General features: G+C 51.0%; 1 protein-coding gene across 1 annotated transcript in view; it reads left to right on the top strand.

The window, feature by feature from the left end:
• The first annotated feature begins 11,501 nt into the window (after positions 1-11,501).
• The window catches only part of IL1R2 (interleukin 1 receptor type 2), a 37,346-nt gene continuing 31,158 nt past the window's right edge, over positions 11,502-17,689 (top strand). Inside the window, exon 1 of the mRNA XM_082642206.1 lies at positions 11,502-11,555. Coding sequence (XP_082498332.1) covers positions 11,542-11,555 — 14 coding nt within the window. The 5' untranslated portion in view covers positions 11,502-11,541. The remainder of the gene's footprint in view (positions 11,556-17,689) is intronic.

Raw genomic sequence — 17,689 nt, forward strand, 5'->3', positions numbered from 1 at the left:
CAGGGGCTACAAGAATTCTGGTCAGGAGACCCCAGGCCAAAGATCTGCTGGCCTTCTGGTAAAAAGCCCCTAGCCCAGAGAAGGCTTCCTGCCATCTCTGTGGCAATCAACAACCAACAGAATGCCAGGATGGATTTTCCTGGCCGATAACAGTGACCTGTTGATGGGTGTGATGTGATCGAGTCCCGCGCCCTCCTTGCTGAGATGAAAGGCCCATGTTGTAGAGAACATTCTCCACTCCTGCGTGAACAGGACGTCAGGACTCTCCACAGGGACGATGCCCCACTCATCCTGAATCCAGGCCAGGTCACAGGTGGGTTCCAGCCACCTGATGCCAGCTTGGCTTTGGCTTGAATGGATATTCTATGCCAGGTGTAGTCTGGAGCACACTGGCACTTTCTTGAACCTACCTTATAGGATGTACGAACATCTTTTGTCCTTGCTGGCTAATAAACGAGTTTAGTTCAACAACGCCTGTGTATGTATGAGGCAAAAGTTGGTCTTAGACTTGCTTTCATTGTAACCTGGTGGCTGGCTGTGGTGGGAGCTGCCGGTGTCACCGGCGACCTGGGAGTTGTCCCTGGCTGATGTCACCTTCTAGAAAGTTCCTTCAGTCCTGCCACAGAACGGCCTTCATATGCATCAGCTCCTTTCCCATGTCTCCTTTCACGGAAACCGGGGTGTGCAGTGGAGCAGATGGCAGGTCATCAGGGTCAGGGATCTGTGGGGATGGACTGCTTCCTCAGGGCCCTGTCCCCCAAGGCTGGGCCAGGCACCAGGGTCACTCTGGCAGGTGCGGGAGGTTATCTGTGGCAGGGCCAATGGGGCTCGTTGCACCAGCTCTGACTTACCCCCGTCCCTCACCCTGCATCCCGTCTTCCGCAGAGGCTACTGCCTTCCAAGCACCTGGACCCATTTCCTGGCCTCTGGCCTCTTTTCCCCCGCAGATGCCTGTGCACGGCCAGGAAGCAGGGCCTGCGGGTCCCGGCCTGACCTGGGAGAGGGGTCTGGAAGGAACCAGGTCAGAGGCCTGGCAAGGCTGACTCGACACTGAGCCAGGCACTCAGGGCTCCCTAAATTCCCTCCGACTGCAGAAGGCAGGTCCCAGCCCCTGGGGTGGGGCTGTGCACGTCTGTGAGGCCAGGAGCCCTGGCAGCCAAGGCTGGGAGTGGGCAGGCCATTCCTCGACCCCCAGACACACACAGTGTTGTTTCCAGGGGTATTTCACCTCCCACCAGCTGTCTCCCTAGGTGCCTTGAGCCACTGCACTTCAGGCTGGTTTCTCGTGCCCAGGGTGTTAATGAGTTGGGCTTAGTTTTGCTGTAGTTGCCAGCATTTGCTGGTGCTTTACTTGTGCCCGGCACTTTGCTGCATGCTGGTTTAGTCCTACAACAACCCTGGATTGATATTGTTATTGTGCTGATGTGCAGAGGAGGAAACAGGTCCAGAGAGACTAGGAATTGTGCCCGGGCCACTAATGAGCAGAGAATCATGGTCACCTTTGACTCAGCTCTTTGAACTCTTAGTAAATGTGCGTTAGACTCAGTGGGATTAGTGACTGATACTGCTCCAGGGTTCCCCATCCTTGAGCATCCTCGCCCTTATCTCTAATGGCTGTTGAGGATCAGGGTGCAGACTCAACCCCTGGGGCAGGGCGGGGGCTGAGCTTCTGTCTGGCACCCACCACTGTGCTGTGCTGAGCCTGGGACCCGGCGTCCACCCTGGAGGGCGACGAGGCGTGAGGGAATGGGTTTGGAGAGGGCCTCTCACCTACCCGTCCTTGGAAGGCATTTTGCCTTTGGCGTCATTCCACCTTGGCAAGAGTAACAAAGCAATTCGCTTCCTGATGGAATGTGACAGGCTCAACCATCAGTGTGAAATACGGGTTAGCAAAAGAAGATGGTAAACAAACACGTCCCATTTCTTCAGGGACATGACATTCTAGAGTGAAGGGTTCTGTTGCTACATGCTGGGAAGTTAGAGGATGGTTTCAGTCTTGTTGGAGATGTTTGCCACCTTTCCTGGTGTATTTTAATCTTCTGGGGATGTGGATGGCCATCGGATCTGCGTTGCCGATCCCCTCTCGGTGGAGGGCTCAGCTACCTCCTCCACCCCCAGGCACGAGGGCTGTGCCATGTCCCTCCTGGTGCTGAACTGGCAGCAGCCCTTCCAGCCTCCCTGGTCGGTGGGGATGGGATCATGGGCTCCGGAACCACAGGGCCCAAGGCGGAGGCTCAGCTCCAACGTGAGCTACTACTCTCGGGTGGTTCAGAGCAACAGCAATGAGTGGTGTCACAATTCTGGTGGCTGGAAGTCGCAGGTCAAGGTGTCCACAGGCTCAAGCTCCCTCTGGTGACTCCAGGGGAGCATCCGTCTTTGCCTCTTCTGGCTTCTGGTGTCACCAGCCATCCTTGGCATCCCTCAGCTTGTAGGTGTGTCATTGCACTCACACAGCTGTCTCCTACTTGTGTGTCTTCACATTGTCGTCCCTCTTGTGTGTCCATCTCTGTGTCCAAATTTCTTCTTTTTATAAGGACGCCAATCGTATTGGATTAGGGCCCACCCTAATGACCTCGTTTTAACTTGGTTGCCTTGGTAAAGATGCAGTTTTCGGCTAAGGCCATATTCTGAGGTGTTGGGGGAGGGAGTTGGGACTCCAACATGTCTTTTTGGAAAAAGAGAATTCAACCCCTAACCTGCGCTCTTTTGACAAGTTACTTGACGTCTGCATACCTCAGTTTCTTTATCTGCAGAACAGGGCGGCTAATACATCATAATACTTACCTCATAGGACTGTTGGGATGATTAAATAAGTGAATATGTAAATAAAGTGCTTGGAATAGAGTCAGGCGCTTAGTAGGTGCTCTGGGAGAGAGAGTGGGTCTTATCATGACCCCTCCTCACACTCGCAGAGATGCAGGAGGTGTAGACGCTTACCGAGGGTGTGGTAAGTTGGATTAGGAGCCAAAGTTGGTCTGGACCCAGAGGTGGCTCCGGGGGAGGCCAGCGGGGACACCAGCATCACCCTGGGTGGCTGATTTCACCCGGAGAGCACAGAGCCTGGTCTGGAAAATGACTTTCTCCTTCTGCTTTTTCAAAGAATTGTTGTCTAAGCTGGCGAGGCTTGGATACTCATCAGGGAGCAGGGGAGGGCTTCAGCCCTTAGTCTTTAACATGGTGAAATCCGACCACCAGGGCTTCCTCATCTACAAAGGGAGGGGGTGCCCTGGGGGGCCCCGAGCCTCTTCCCACTCCAACAACCTGTGGGTCCATGGATACCCAAGCACAAGGGCAAAACCCACAGTGTTCTGACCAAACAAGCCCCAATGCATAGTTTGCTTAGTTCTACTAGAATTTGGCCCAAGATGGCCCCAAAGCTTGGGCAGCTCCTTAGGCCTTGTTAGAATGGTCCAGCTGCCTCCTGTCTTTCAGGGTCTGGAGAAGCCAGAACTTGGGGCTGTGGAGCCCCTGGGGTTCTAAGCTTCCCAGAGGGTGAATAGTGGATTGATTGAATCCTACAGAACCCAGGATTCCTCTCCCCCCTCACCTGGGGCTGTCATAAAGTCTGGAGGTGGAATTCCTCTGCACCCCTTCCTGGGCTGACTCCTCTGGGTATAGGCCCAGGAGGGTAGGTCAGGGGGGCATGTCTGCCCGTGTGTGATTCTAACATTGTCTTCTTAGTCACTGGGAGAGTGGTCAGGATGACTGTGGGTCATCATCCTCTTGAGCCGTTGGTGGGGTGAGGGGTGCTTCCTTGGAGCATTTGGGAAGGGGGTCTTGCTTCTCCATCCAGACGCTGGAAAGAAAGGCATGAACCCGTGATTCAGGTAGGAGACCATTTACTGCCCTACCTGATTCTCAGTCATTGTTTTGAGAAGGAGATGAGCTTGAAGTTGTAGGAGAAGGCATGTATTTAAAGCTGTTGGAAGTCTGTCAAGTACACTCTGGAAATGGATCCAGGCTAACAGAGTGTTCTGAATAGAGAAATAATTATGATTTGTTATCAATGCATCATCACTTTATGGTACGTGACTATTTTTCCTAAGTTAATAGCATGTGTTTGCTGTAATTTTGTTTGTTTTTTACTTAGCAAGTCTTTTGTTGTTTGGTTTTTTGTTTTTGCGGTACGCGGGCCTCTCACTGTTGTGGCCTCTCCCGTTGCGGAGCACAGGCTCCGGATGCGTAGGCTCAGCGGCCATGGCTCACGGGCCCAGCCGCTCCGCGGCATGTGGGATCTTCCCGGACCGGGGCACGAACCCGCGTCCCCTGCATCGGCAGGCAGACTCCCAACCACTGCGCCACCAGGGAAGCCCTTAGCAAGCCTTTTGGATACAGGTGGGATCAGAACAAACGTCACCCTAGTCCTGTTTCAATTGCCAGCACTATTGATGCCCCTACTTTTACTGCGTTCACGTAGCCAGATCAAGCCTGAGACATCCCAAGGGGAGGTGCCGCAGACTCTGTGGGTGGGGACTGATTCCAGCAAGAATTGACCTTTTTTTTTTTTTTTTTTTTACATCTTTATTGGAGTATAATTGCTTAACAATGGTGTGTTAGTTTCTGCTTTATAACAAAGTGAATCAGTGATACATATACATATGTTCCCATAACCCCTCCCTCTTGCGTCTCCCTCCCACCCTCCCTATCCCACCCCTCCAGGCGGTCACAAAGCACCGAGCTCATCTCCCTGTGCTATGCGGCTGCTTCCCACTAGCTATCTACCTTACGTTTGGTAGTGTATATATGTCCATGCCTCTCTTTCGCTTTGTCACAGCTTACCCTTCCCCCTGCCCATATCCTCAAGTCCATTCTCTAGTAGGTCTGTGTCTTGACCTTTGACTCTACCTCGTGGAGGGAATTCTGTGCAGAGGACCTTAGCATCGGTTATTGGTTACTCAGCATCTCGCTTGTTGTAAATTGACACTCCTTTGTTTACTTCTTCATTTTTGTCATTTTCCTCCACTAGAATATGAGTTCCTGGGGCAGGTTTTCAAAAATGTATTAGAGAAATGAATATGAATGAATGGGGTGCCGACCCAGTCCTTGGTCTTTTCTGAGCTTCATTGCTGTGAGCTGAAGTCAGCTTCCCCTGGTTGACCTGAGTAGATGCTGGCCATTAGATCTGGAAGCTCAGTTGTCTGCGAGGCCCCTTTGATGAAGCCTGGCAAACCCCAGGCCTCACCTGTGTCTTCCTTAGGACCTGTCCTCTGTGAGTGAGCCTTGGAATTTTCTTACTTGTTTGTGTTTTCTCCCTGAGGCAGCCAAAGATAGGGCCCTGGAGGAGGTGAGCGGCCCAAGGCCTCAGGCAGCGGCTCTCAATGCTGGCAGGCGGCCCAGAGACCACAGGGGAACTTGAGAGTGTTGCCTGACCCAGCCCCATTGCTCCCACCTGCACTGCCCAGGTCTCATTGGTGAGAGAGTGGCCTGGCGTGGGTATTTGTCAGACGCCTCTCATGGGCACTCAGAGGTGAGAACCACTGGAATAGCCCTTCTCACATTTTGTCCACATCAGAATCATCTGGGGATGGGCGGCTTGTCAGACCCCAGTTGTTTGTTTCCTCCTCTAGTTTCTGACTCAGTGCTCTCAGGTGGGAGCTTAGAATCTACATTTCTTCTTTTGGCGGGGAGATGTGCCGCGCGACTTGCAGGATCTTAGTTCCCCGACCAGGGATCGAACCCGTGCCCCCTGCACTGGAAGCTCGGAGTCCTAACCACTGGACCGCCAGGGAAGTCCCAGAATCTGCATTTCTAACGAGCTGCCAGGAAGCGCTGCTGTGGTCCGGGCCACACCTTGAGAACCGCTGCCCCAGGGCTCCATCACAGCCACCCTGCTTCTCGCTGACCCAGGGCTTTCTGCTTCCTGCCCCTGCTGCTCCACCAACCCCCTTTCTCCAGCTGGGGGGCTCTTGCTTTGCCCTCTTTACTGGTCTGCCCTTTGCTGAGCTCTGGGTTCGCCCTGACGGGATGTAGAAAAAATTGTTTTTATCCACTTTTGTCAACCCAAAGGAGATGGGAATGCTTCTAAAGGCTTTCTAAGTGGGGGGGAAATGGACCCCCCAAATGGGGAAATGTACACATGGAAGTGGACACAGTTGAGGGCGGCTGGGGTGTGGGCTCTGGGCTGGTTGGTTTGTGTTTGAGAGGCACACTTACGGGTGAGTCGTTTGGTATCTCTAGGAACTGGCTAGTCCTTGGAGGGGACAGCGAGGCCCCAGATGTCAAAGCTAGAACACAGACGTGCTTACTAAAAGACTTGGTTAATCCAGGGCGGTTTGCGGAGTAAAGGGGAGGTCTTGGCTCTGAACTTCAGATCCGTTTTAAAGTGTCTTTCCTAAGAGCACTGTCCAGCCCATAAACTATGCATTGGTGTGTCACTGCCCCTTGTCCTCCAGATTCAGCCAGTCTCTCCCATGCCACGTTAGGGGTGACCGTCCTCTTCCTTTTCCTCTCCGGTGCGGGGAGGTCCCGTGCTCGAGGTTCATGAACTGAGGCCAGCTACAGCCGTGTGAGGTCACTGATCCCACACAGGCCCCCTGGGGCAAGTGTAATAGCTGCAGGAGTGCTGGGTGAGGTGGGGTGACTGGGAACCGCACGGAATGGCACCTCCTGTGAAAGCTGGAATGCCAGACCCTGATGGGACATTGAGGAGCCCGGATCTCTTTGTGATTCGCTTCACCCCAGGTCCTCAGCCCAGCTGCCAAATCCTGTGGAGCCTGCCCTTGACCACCTGCCCTGGGGGCCTGGAGTGTTTTGAAGATGACAAATCAGAGTTGGCTCAGCCTGAAGTCTGCATGCCTGTCGGGAAGGCTGGCAGGTGCCCCTGCCCAGGTGGGGTTTTTTACATTACATGACACACGGATGAGAAGGCCGTGGGTGCATCTGGGGCCTGGCAGGGTGATTCAGGCACCATCACTGCTTCCCAGAAGCATGGCGCTTGCGTGTCAGCTGAGCAAATGTTCTGTGTGTCACTGAGATTATTAGAAAGCAGAGAACCATCCCCTGACTCACTGGAAGCTGGGGGCAGGGGCTCTATAGAAGCTGGAGGGGTATCAGGGCCGGAGGAGGTGGGAGGTGTGGGGAGGGCGGCCAGATCTGGAAACTTCACTTTCCGTCTGGATCGACGGGAAGCCAAGGGGACTGTTGGCAGGCATGTCTTCCTGGCCACCCTTGGTGACGGGACACGCGGCATTGCTTCTTATAGAAATCAAATCTCTAGGACAAGGAATTGTTGCTCTTTCTGGTTCTAAAGGAATGGAATGTCTCTACACCCCTCCCACCCATGGAGAGAATGGCCCCACCTCCACGCATGGCCTGGCAGTGCCCTGGGAGGTCGGCTTCTAGGTTTGTTCTTCTGGACTGGCCACGTCCCCAGCGCCGGCCCCATGTCCCCAGCCCAGAGGTGGAGGGTAAGGCAGAGGGAAGCAGGGGCACAGAGAGGGACAGTGGACCTCGAATCAGAGCAGCCTTCTGGAGTCTCCGGAGCCCACGGCAGAGGGAAGGCTTGGTTTGTGGATGCAGGATGCAACGGTGCATGTGGGGGTGGAATGGGGAGCTCTGCGGCCTTCGGTGGGGAGGCAGTCGGGGCTGGGTGCCCTGAGGACGGGGCGTAGGCATGACATGGGCCCAGCATCCAGCTGGCCTCTGCCCACGCTCCGGGCCCCGTGGGCAGGATGGGGGGAGAGTGGGCAGTGGCCGTTAGAGTTCTCATCCCTTCGGGTGTCTCTCACTGGAACCAAGGTTAGGAGGAGGAAGCCAAGGAGGAGCTGGTAAGAACTGAATACAAAACAGAATCTCTCCTGCAGCTCTCGAATGCTCTGTGCATGCTCTCTACGCCACGCCATCTAGACAGCCTTGACCTTTAGGTGTGATGGGCACTGCGCTCCTCCAATCCACACTTATGCAGACCCATTCCCTACACTCTGTAGCATCATCAGGCACAGACTCTGAGAACGGGAAAGGAATCTTCGAGCTTGTCAAGGCTGAATAGTAGTCCCCTAAACACACCAAACTCCTCCCTGGAACCTGTGGTTTTGGTACCTTATATGGCAAAAGGGATTTTACAGGCGTGATTAAGTTGTGGATTTTCAGGTGGGAAGACTATCCTGGATGACTCGGGTGGGCCCCACATAGAGTCACGAGAGTCCTCCTAGGAGGGAGGCAAGAAGGTCAAAGAAAAAAGGCCACGTGTTGATGGAAGCAGGGGGGAAAAAAGGACAATGTGCTGGGGGGCCACAGTCAAGGAATTGAGGACAACCTCTAGGACATGGAAAAGGTAAGAGAAGGATTGTCCCCTGGAGCCTTCAGAAGGACCTCAGCACTGCCAACACCTTGACTATAGCCCCTTGAGACCATGTCAGACTTCTGACCTCCAGAACTGTAAGAGGATCAAGTGGTATTGTTTTAAGCCATTGTTGGTGGTAATTTGTTACAGCAGCAAAAGGAAACTAATACAGAACTTATTGACCTCAGCCCTCTCTTTTTACTGCTGAGGAGACTGAAGCCCATTTGTGGAAGATATTTTCCTTTTTAGTTTGCTAATTTGTAAGTTATTTATGAGAAGGGAATGATTTTTCTCCTGCCTCCGTGAATAAGACCAAGTTTTTTTCTGTAATTGTCCTGTTGACGAGAGCAGGCCTTAGAATTTTCAGTTTTATGGGGTGATTGCTATATTGATCCTATAGGTTCGATGACCATATTTTCTTGAATCAAAATGAAAGAACTCTGATCTGATAGGTATGAGTGGGCTTGTGGGGATAATAAGACAGAGGCTATTCCATAAAACCAGGGACAAATAGCCCACGCTGTAATACATGGCGTAGTGGCCAACCCATGCCGTCCTGGCCGCCAGCTCCCATCTCACCTCCCACACCCTCTGCCTCCACAGCACAAGGAAGGAAAGGGGGTGGAAATCTTGACACGGGGTTTTCAGAGGATGCTGCTGATTTCTGAACCAGAACAGACGTTGAAAAGTCCTCCTGAGCCTAAAAAACGAAGACTCATTGCTTCAACCCTTGCAATAGACATCCTGGGTGACCTTCACCTCAAACCTCAGAGGATTTCGAGATACCACGGAACATTCTGTGCCTTGTTTATTTCCATCAGTTGGTGGAGAAATTGAACCAATGCACTGGTGACAGTGGGAACAGGTCAGTGTAGGCCCTGGAGGGGAAGGAGGATGCCGAAAATGTAGCCCTGGAGATATTGCAGGATCGGTTCCAGACCACCACAATACTGCGAATATCGCAATAAAGTGAGTCACATGGATTTTTTGGTTTCCCCATGTATATAAAAGTTATGTTTACACTCTACTGTAACCTATTAAGCATGCAATAGCATTATGTGTATATACTTTATTGCTAAAAAATGCTAACCATCATCAGAGCCTTCAGTGTGTCATAACCTTTTTGCAATCATGTCAAAGATCACAGATCATCATCACAAATATAGTAATAATGAAAATGTTTGAAGAATTTGGAGAATTACCAAAATGTGAAACAGACACGAAGTGAGCAAACGCTATTGGAAAAAGAGCAAGGTTGCCACGAACCTTCAATGTATAATAAATGCAGTATCTGCGAAGCGCAGTAAAGCAAAGCCCAGTAAACCGAGGTCAGCCTGCACTGCTGCAGGCCAGGGGACTTGTTCTTGGGTGGCTGTGAGTCTGAGGCATTAGTTTTTTTGTTTTTGTTTTCTTTTTTTGCGGTACGCGGGCCTCTCCCTGTTGTGGCCTCTCCCGTTGCGGAGTACAGGCTCCGGACGCGCAGGCTCAGCGGCCATGGCTCACGGGCCCAGCCGCTCTGCGGCATGTGGGATCTTCCCGGACCGGGGCACGAACCCATGTCCCCTGCATCAGTAGGCAGACTCTCAACCACTGCACCACCAGGGAAACCCTGAGGCATTAGTTTTTGAAAGGACGATTCAAAGATTCAAATGATTCTTGTGGCTTGAGGATCAAGGTTTCCCATGGAAAAAGCTGAGGTTATATAAATTCCTCTTTATGGATCACAAGATCAGCAGTTACCCTTCAGCATGGCCAAAGGCACATTGCACGATTTCACTTCCTTTCTTTGGCTCTATTAATGTGGGATGTCGTATGTTATTTAGTGACTAGGATCTCATTGCTTCAACCCTTGGCAGGTCAGCTGGATTAATGTGTTTGGTGGACTACAGAGACGGTGTGGAGAGGACTCAGTTATTGACATGCCCTTCATCCTGGGATGATGATGGTATTTGGTGAGATTTACCTGCTTGGGTGAATTCACACCCTTGAAACTTCCTTGGCTTGACCCCAAATGTACAGCTCACTCTTCAATTTTACCATGTCAAAATTATGGAACAGAAACAAATATTCCCCCTTCAACTGGTCCTTGGAAAAAGAATAAACACAGATACAAGGTAACATTTACTTTTTGCCCAATAAACTTCTTTTGGGGGTATTTCCAGCTTCCATAAAAACCCCATTGTGAAGTTATACACACACTCAATTAATCCAGTGAACTCACCTGTGGTCCCCCTATGTGCCTGGACCTCAATTTCATCTCCTTGAAACTGGAGAATGGATTTGACCATCTCTAAGTTTCCATCTTGCTCCAGCATTGCTTTTCTCAGATATTATTTATCCATCTGAGTTGTGACCCTTGAAAGTTACCTTCCTTGTTAGCAAAAGGATAAAACTAATGCCGGCGGGCCCTTTTGACTGTGAGCCATTTGCTCTGGGTATGAAATTCCTAAGATTTCTCTAAAAGAGTTTCTGTATCTGCCTTTTCACCTGTAAGAGCCTCAGTATCTGAATAAATCAGACAGAAGATGTCATTCAGGTTAGTAACAAGGATTTTTAAGGACATTTGGAAAAGTCCTTCCTTTCCATCCAACAGCAGGGGTCCAGGCTCACCCCCTGGGGCTCCGAGCTCTCTAGCTCCACGGGGAGCTCCCTGAGGGGAGAGGCACATTCAGTATCACCTTTGGGGCTGCTGGGTGGTTAGCAGACACTGGTTTTGTACAGACATGAATTTCCATCTCTAAACTATTCAGTTAGCCAAATCCCACAGACTATAATAAATACTTCGAGAATCACCCCCTTCCTTTGCTAACAACTAAACATCACGTAAGACTGGCAGTGGGGGTCTCCTAACCCTAGAAGGACTTCATGGGGGAAACAGCACATACCTCGCTGGTTAAAGCCACAGAGTCCTCCTTTTCTCTTTAATGGGGCCGTGGTTGGGCAAAATACTCATCACTTTAAAACCACCTCACAGCTGGAAGTACGTAACTTTTAACGAGTCACAAAAAATAGGGAAACTTACACAGAGTTTCTCTGGCCACTTCCCCATCTGAGTGATCACACACCCAGCGGTACAGCGGAGGCGGGGCTCCCTGTGAGGAGGGAAAAGGTGTGTTCACAGCCACCCAGTTGGAGGAGTGACACAAGCCTGATTGGGAAATCCCTGGACAATGAGAATATAAATTCCTGCCAGACTGCTGAGCTCCCACTGAAGGTGAAATGCCTGGCAGCCATCCCAGGAGACAAGCACCAGGCAAACGATGCAGAGCTGCAGGTAAGAGGGGAGAAGGGACGGGAGGGCCATTGACCTGGGAGTCAGGACACCTGGGCTCCATCGCTTCTGGAGGGCACCTCAGGAGGCTTTCCTGATGTCTCCAGACCCCAGGTGCCTCCTCCATGTGACTTTCCTCATCTCTGTGAACTTCCTCACCTGTGTGAAAGTGACCTTGACCTTTTGGGGCTTCAGTTTCTCTATCTGTCAAAAAAGGGGCTGGGGGCTTCTCTGGTGGCGCGGTGGTTGAGAGTCTGCCTACCGATGCAGGGGACACGGGTTCGTGCCCTGGGCCGGGAAGATCCCACATGCCGTGGAGCGGCTGGGCCCGTGAGCCATGGCCGCTGAGCCTGCGCGTCCGGAGCCTGTGCTCCGCAACGGGAGAGGCCACAACAGTGAGAGGCCCGCGTACTGCAAAAAAAAAAAAGGGGGGGGGGCTGGATTGGAGGATTTCTAAGGACCTTCTATGATTGGAAGTGACCGGCAAAACTGCTGTGGAGTCAGTAAGAGGAAAGGAATTGCTGAGAGGATTTGTGTTCAGCTCAGGGGAGGCTGTGCCTCTGAGACTTACACTGAGTTTAGAGGCTTTCCTCTTTGGAAGGATCGTGGGATGCTTTCTGAAGTATGAGTAACTTTTCTAATGCCTGAGCTCTCCGTGTTGGCTGATCACCAACCCTCAAGGCCATCTTGGAGGAGTATCCCGCAGAGTGTGGCTAAGTGTGAGTCCCAGAGGCTAAAGCGTCCGGGTTCCAGTCCAGCTGTGCCTGTTACTGGCTGTGTGACATCACGTACCTGTTCCTATAGTAACTGTCTTTTAAAAATCCTGTTCTCCAGTGAAAAAGTATCACTGAATAGAGATGGTCCACCCAGTGGCCAGCAGCTCACCAGTAATCAACAGCCAGGAAGTATTAAGCTTATCTTTATCCCTTGCTTCATTCCTGTGAAGTAATAATACAACTGGGTGTGATTCTTTAAAAAAATCATTTTTACCCTCAATTATAATTAAGTAACCCATGCAGTTTATTTTCACCCTCCTGGCGCCCCAGTCTCCCCGTCTGTAAATCATGATGCTGATGGTGAGGGTCACAGGTGGAGGGAAAGGCGTATGAATCTGAATCACATGGAGCTTTAGCACAGTGCCGGGCTCAAGGGGGTGCCACCTAAATGGTCCAGCGGTTAAGACTCTGCGCTTCCAACGCAGTGGGTGTGGGTTCGATCCCTGGTCGGGGAACTAAGATCCCACATGCCGCACGGTACGACCGAAAAAAAAAAAGCTTGCTCTCTGTATTAGACGTCCTCCCTCTCGAATCCCACTCCCCTTTGGAGGGCTTGCCTCTTCCTGGTGCCCAGCTCCCTCGGGAGCCCCTGGTCCCACTCTGCCCTAATGCTGTGTGATGCTATTCGGGGCTTGTCATCCTGTTGAATTTCCTCTCCTGTAAACTGAGGCAGTTGAGTGACTTAACCTTCTGAGCCCCTCCAGCAGCTCGATGTCAGAGGTGAGATGCTGGGGCATTCCTCCCGGCGCCCATCCTGCACCTCCCCGCTCACCCTTCTCTGAGCTCTCCCTCCCCAAGAGAGCGGGGGTCCCTCTTCCCAGCTCGAAAAGGGGGGCTCCTTCTACAGGCACGGTAGAAGGGGCACTTCCCCTCAAACCTCATTACAGTCTTGCCCATTTAAAAAAAATTTTTTTAAATTTATTTATTTGGCTGCATGGGGTCTTCGCTGCTGTGTGCAGTCTTTCTCTAGTTGCAGCAAGCGGTGGCTTCTCTTGTTGCAGAGCACAGGCTCTAGGCACGTGAGCTTCAGTAGTTGTGTCGCGTGGGCTCAGCAGTTGTGGCTCACGGGGTTAGTTGCTCTGCGGCATGTGGGATCCTCCCGGACCAGGGCTCAAACCCGTGTCCCCTGCATTGGCAGGCGGACTCCCAACCACTGCATCACCAGGGAAGCCCATTGCCCATATTTTAAGTGTATGTTCCACTTTCTAGCCTTGCTGGTTATCGTAACAGGCAAGCAAGGGAGCTTGGTCGGGGTCGTGGGGCTGTGAGGATGGTCCCCGCACCATTTGTTCCCAGCCGGCCCGGGATGCCGCCCCACCTTTCCACACCTGCCACAGCCCTTCCCCTCAATATCCCCACTCCTACAATCGACACCTGATGGATCAGGACGCACAGACCCTAGGACAGTAGAGTCTAGTGACAACACAGCTGAAGTAGTGCAAGTATATAGTTTCGGGTGGTCTTTTTATGTCACCATCACCTGCTCTCTATATGGGGACACTTGATCATGACAGTGTCTTCAACCAGTGGTTCTCAAACGTCAGCCTGCTTCAGCATCACCTGAAGGATTTATTCAAACGGATTGCTGAGCCCACTCGGAATTTTGGATTCAGTAGACGCAGGGCAGGAGGGGCTGAGGACTTGCACTTCGAATGAGTTCCCAGGTGATGCTGAGGCTACGGGTCTGGGAGAAACACTTCCTTAGGAGACGAGAGGAGGTTTCATGTCCAGAAGCAAATCAGCAGGAACAAGTGAGTACCTCAGAGCCTGAAACTAGACCTCAGTTTCCTACCAATTTTGTTCTCTACCCACGAAGGACTGCTGCTTAAAGAAGGAAGGAAGAAAGCAGCAGAAAGATGAAAGGGATGTGGACACTTCTGTGATCAGCTGATGAGCCAAAGCCAATGGGGTCACAGGAAAAACAGTGATGGAGATGATGTTGGTCTTCTAGCATCTTAGAATCCCTGCTCCAGTGTTCTTAACCTGGTTGAGCATTAAAATCACCTGGAGAGCTTTAAAAAACATCTCCGTACCTGGGACCAATTATGTCAGGAGCTTGGGGGGTTGGGGCCCAGGCAGCAGTAGTTTTTAAAGCTTCCCAGGCAATGCTGATGTGCAGCTAAGGCTGGGATCCACTGCTCTATTCTACCTCTTATACTCACTCTTCCACTTATATAAACTATTTAGGGACTTCTTCTTTCTCCCTGCAGAGCCTGTGTTCTAAACCTGTCATGTATCTGATGATTCTCATTAGATAAATGGGCATTTGACTTATCAGTAGCATGAGAATCTGTATGAAACTCCATCTAAACGTTTCTGGAGCATACGTTAGTGAAGAACCTCTGTTTCATTTTGAGCACAAATAATTCCCTAAACACACGAGGTAAATTGTTGTGGCACTTGATTGTGGGCCAGAGGAGGCCAGTTTAAAACCAGGATATTATCTTGCTATGTGACTTGGACATATAAGTTTGTTTCTGGACGTTAGTTTCATTCATCTGATGAAATGGATGGATTAGAGAGGAGGGGTTCTTTGCTATTTTAAAGAATTTCTGGGAAGTATTCATTCCACTCAAATTTTTTTTAATTAATTAATTTATTTTTTATATTTATTTTTGGCTGTGTTGGGTCTTCATTTCTGTACGAGGGCTTTCTTTAGTTGCGGCAAGCGGGGGCCACTCTTCATCGCGGGGTGCGGGCCTCTCACTATTGCGGCCTCTCTTGTTGCGGAGCACAGGCTGCAGACGCACAGGCTCAGTAGTTGTGGCTCACGGGCCTAGTTGCTCCGTGGCATGTGGGATCTTCCCAGACCAGGGCTCGAACCCGTGTCCCCTGCATCGGCAGGCAGATTCTCAACCACTGTGCCACCAGGGAAGCCCTCAAATTTTTCATGAAATGTCAAGAGGAAATTTAAGAATGCTTGGACTTAATTGGGGATCGCTGACCTGAGTGTATTCAGGGGTCAGGCAGTAAGTCAAGTCCGTGAGGCTGTGAGTGACAGGGCCTATGACCCACTGGAATGAGTTTGTCCCTCGGAAAAGACATTCAATGAAAAATAACACCACCACTCAAGCTGAAAAAATGCATATCCACAAGTTGAACAGGCCTGTGACCCCCAGTTTGTGCTTCCCAGATTAGCTTTGACTATTTGTGACAATCTGATCACATCACCCCTAAGTTAAAGGGATGAGGGCCAAGTCCTGACCCCATCACTTCTATTTGTATTCCCTTGGAGGAGTTATTTCACTTCTGTGAGCCTCAGTGTCTTTATCTCTAAAACAAAAATAATAATATTGGGCTTCCCTGGTGGCACAGTGGTTGGGAGTCCGCCTGCCGATGCAGGGGTCGCGGGTTCGTGCCTCGGTCTGGGAGGATCCCACATGCCGCGGAGCGGCTGGGCCCATGAGCCATGGCTGCTGAGCCTGCGCGTCCGGAGCCTGTGCTCTGCAACGGGAGAGGCCACAACAGTGAGAGGCCCGCGTACCGCAAAATAAATAAATAAATAAAAAATAAAATAATATCTAGTTTGTAAAGTATTGGGAAAATTAAAAGAAATCATACATGTCAAGACTTTGCCCAGTGCCTGGCACATGGTGGATGTTCAGTAAGTGTTAGTTATCCTCACCATCCTCACCATCATCATCATCATCATCAGATTATGAGGTTCTGACCTCAAAATTTCAGAAACCACTCTGAGACGGCTGCGGTGATCCAGGCACAGGGATTTAATATTGTCCCTGGTCTTAATCCATGAGGGTATCTGCCTACTTTATTTAAGAATGAGCCAGTCCTTACGATCAATGCTTCTCAAATCACCTGGGAGTCTTATTAAGAGGCAGATGATTCTGATTCCCTAGTTCTGAGGTGGGGCCTGAGATTTTGCATTTCTCACAAGTGATGTCCATGTTGCTGGTCCAGGGACCACACTTTGAGTAGGAAGGCTTTAGAATATTCGAGACGAGGTTTTCTTATTTGGGAGCAAGGAAGTCAATGTATGGCTTTGGATGTGTCCTAAATTTTCTAGAGCTAGTATTCATCAGCATGTTTTCTTAACTGTCTGTGGTTGGCAGAATTCTAAGGTGCCCCCCACTGAGCATGCCTTGTGCAGCCCCCTCCCCTTGGATGAGGGTGGGTAATATAAACAGGATGGGATGGCATTCCCACGATTAGGTTACCTTATACAGCAAAGGCGAGGGAATTTTGCAGATGTATTTTAGGTCCCCGGTCAGTTGATGTGAAATTAATCAAAAGGAAGACCATCCTGGGTGTTCCTGGCACAACCAGCTGGGCTCTTTAAAAGAGGGTCCAGGGGTCAGAGTCAAGAGGTCAGAGAGATGTGAAGTAGGTGGTCCATTGGCCCTGAGGAAACAAACTGTCCCGTTTTATGGAGGGGGCCCCGGGGCAGGAAACAGTGGTGGCTTCTAGTTGCTGAGGGTGGCCTTGGCTGACAGCCCGCAAGAAAGTGGGCACCTCAGTTGTATAATCCCTAAGAGCTGAATTCTACCATAGCCCCAGGGACGTGGGACAGGACCCCAAGCGTTGATGTCCACCTTTGGGACCCTGAGCAGAGTCCATCCAAGCAGAGGCCGACCTTGGGCCCACGGTGATGTGAGCTAATAATGGGGCTTGGTTTCAAGTCACTGAGTTTGTGGTCCTTTGCCCCAGGGCAATAGAAAATGAACACAGTGTCCTTATTCTTCTCTTTGATTGCTGTGCATACCCTCCGGGTTACACTGCAACGATAACCTACAACATCTCAGTAGCTTAATCCATCACCTTGCTCACGTCACGTCACTGTCTCGGGGCAGCTGTGTCAGACCGTGACAGCCCCTCACAGCTACCTGAGGCCATTTTCAAAAGAGAATTTTGTAGACTACCTGTCTGCCTCAGATTGTTTTGACACAAGTGCTGGTGTGGAAAATCTGTGTTTCTCCTATTTAACAGAAGGAAAAACAGACGTTCAGGAGCAAGGGAGTGGCTTCATGGATGGAAGTAAACCTCAGTCTCCTATCGGTGGCCACCATCCATCAACAGAGGCACCATCCTTGAACAAGGGTGGCAGAAGAAAGGGCTGGAGGGTGGGGTACCGGAAATGAAACACCTGGAGGTGACCTATGTCCTTCCTGTGTCCTTCCCACGATAACCAGTCATGTGGCCGTGCCTAATTCAAGGGTGCAGAGAAGTGAAATCCTTTGTGCACCCCAAAGTATCACAGGTCCAGATGTTGGGAACCTGAGTCTATCATATCAGGTTGCTGGGGAGGAAGCAGGATTTCAGGTTGGCCAGCTTCAGGATGCTCTCCTTGAACCAGGGGTGAAGCTGGCCGCCCGGCATCATCCTGGGAGAAGCCAGAGGGAACAC

The sequence above is a fragment of the Mesoplodon mirus genome (assembly GCF_964341445.2).
Source record: "Mesoplodon mirus genome assembly, chromosome: 14".
Taxonomy (NCBI): Eukaryota; Metazoa; Chordata; class Mammalia; order Artiodactyla; family Ziphiidae; genus Mesoplodon; species Mesoplodon mirus.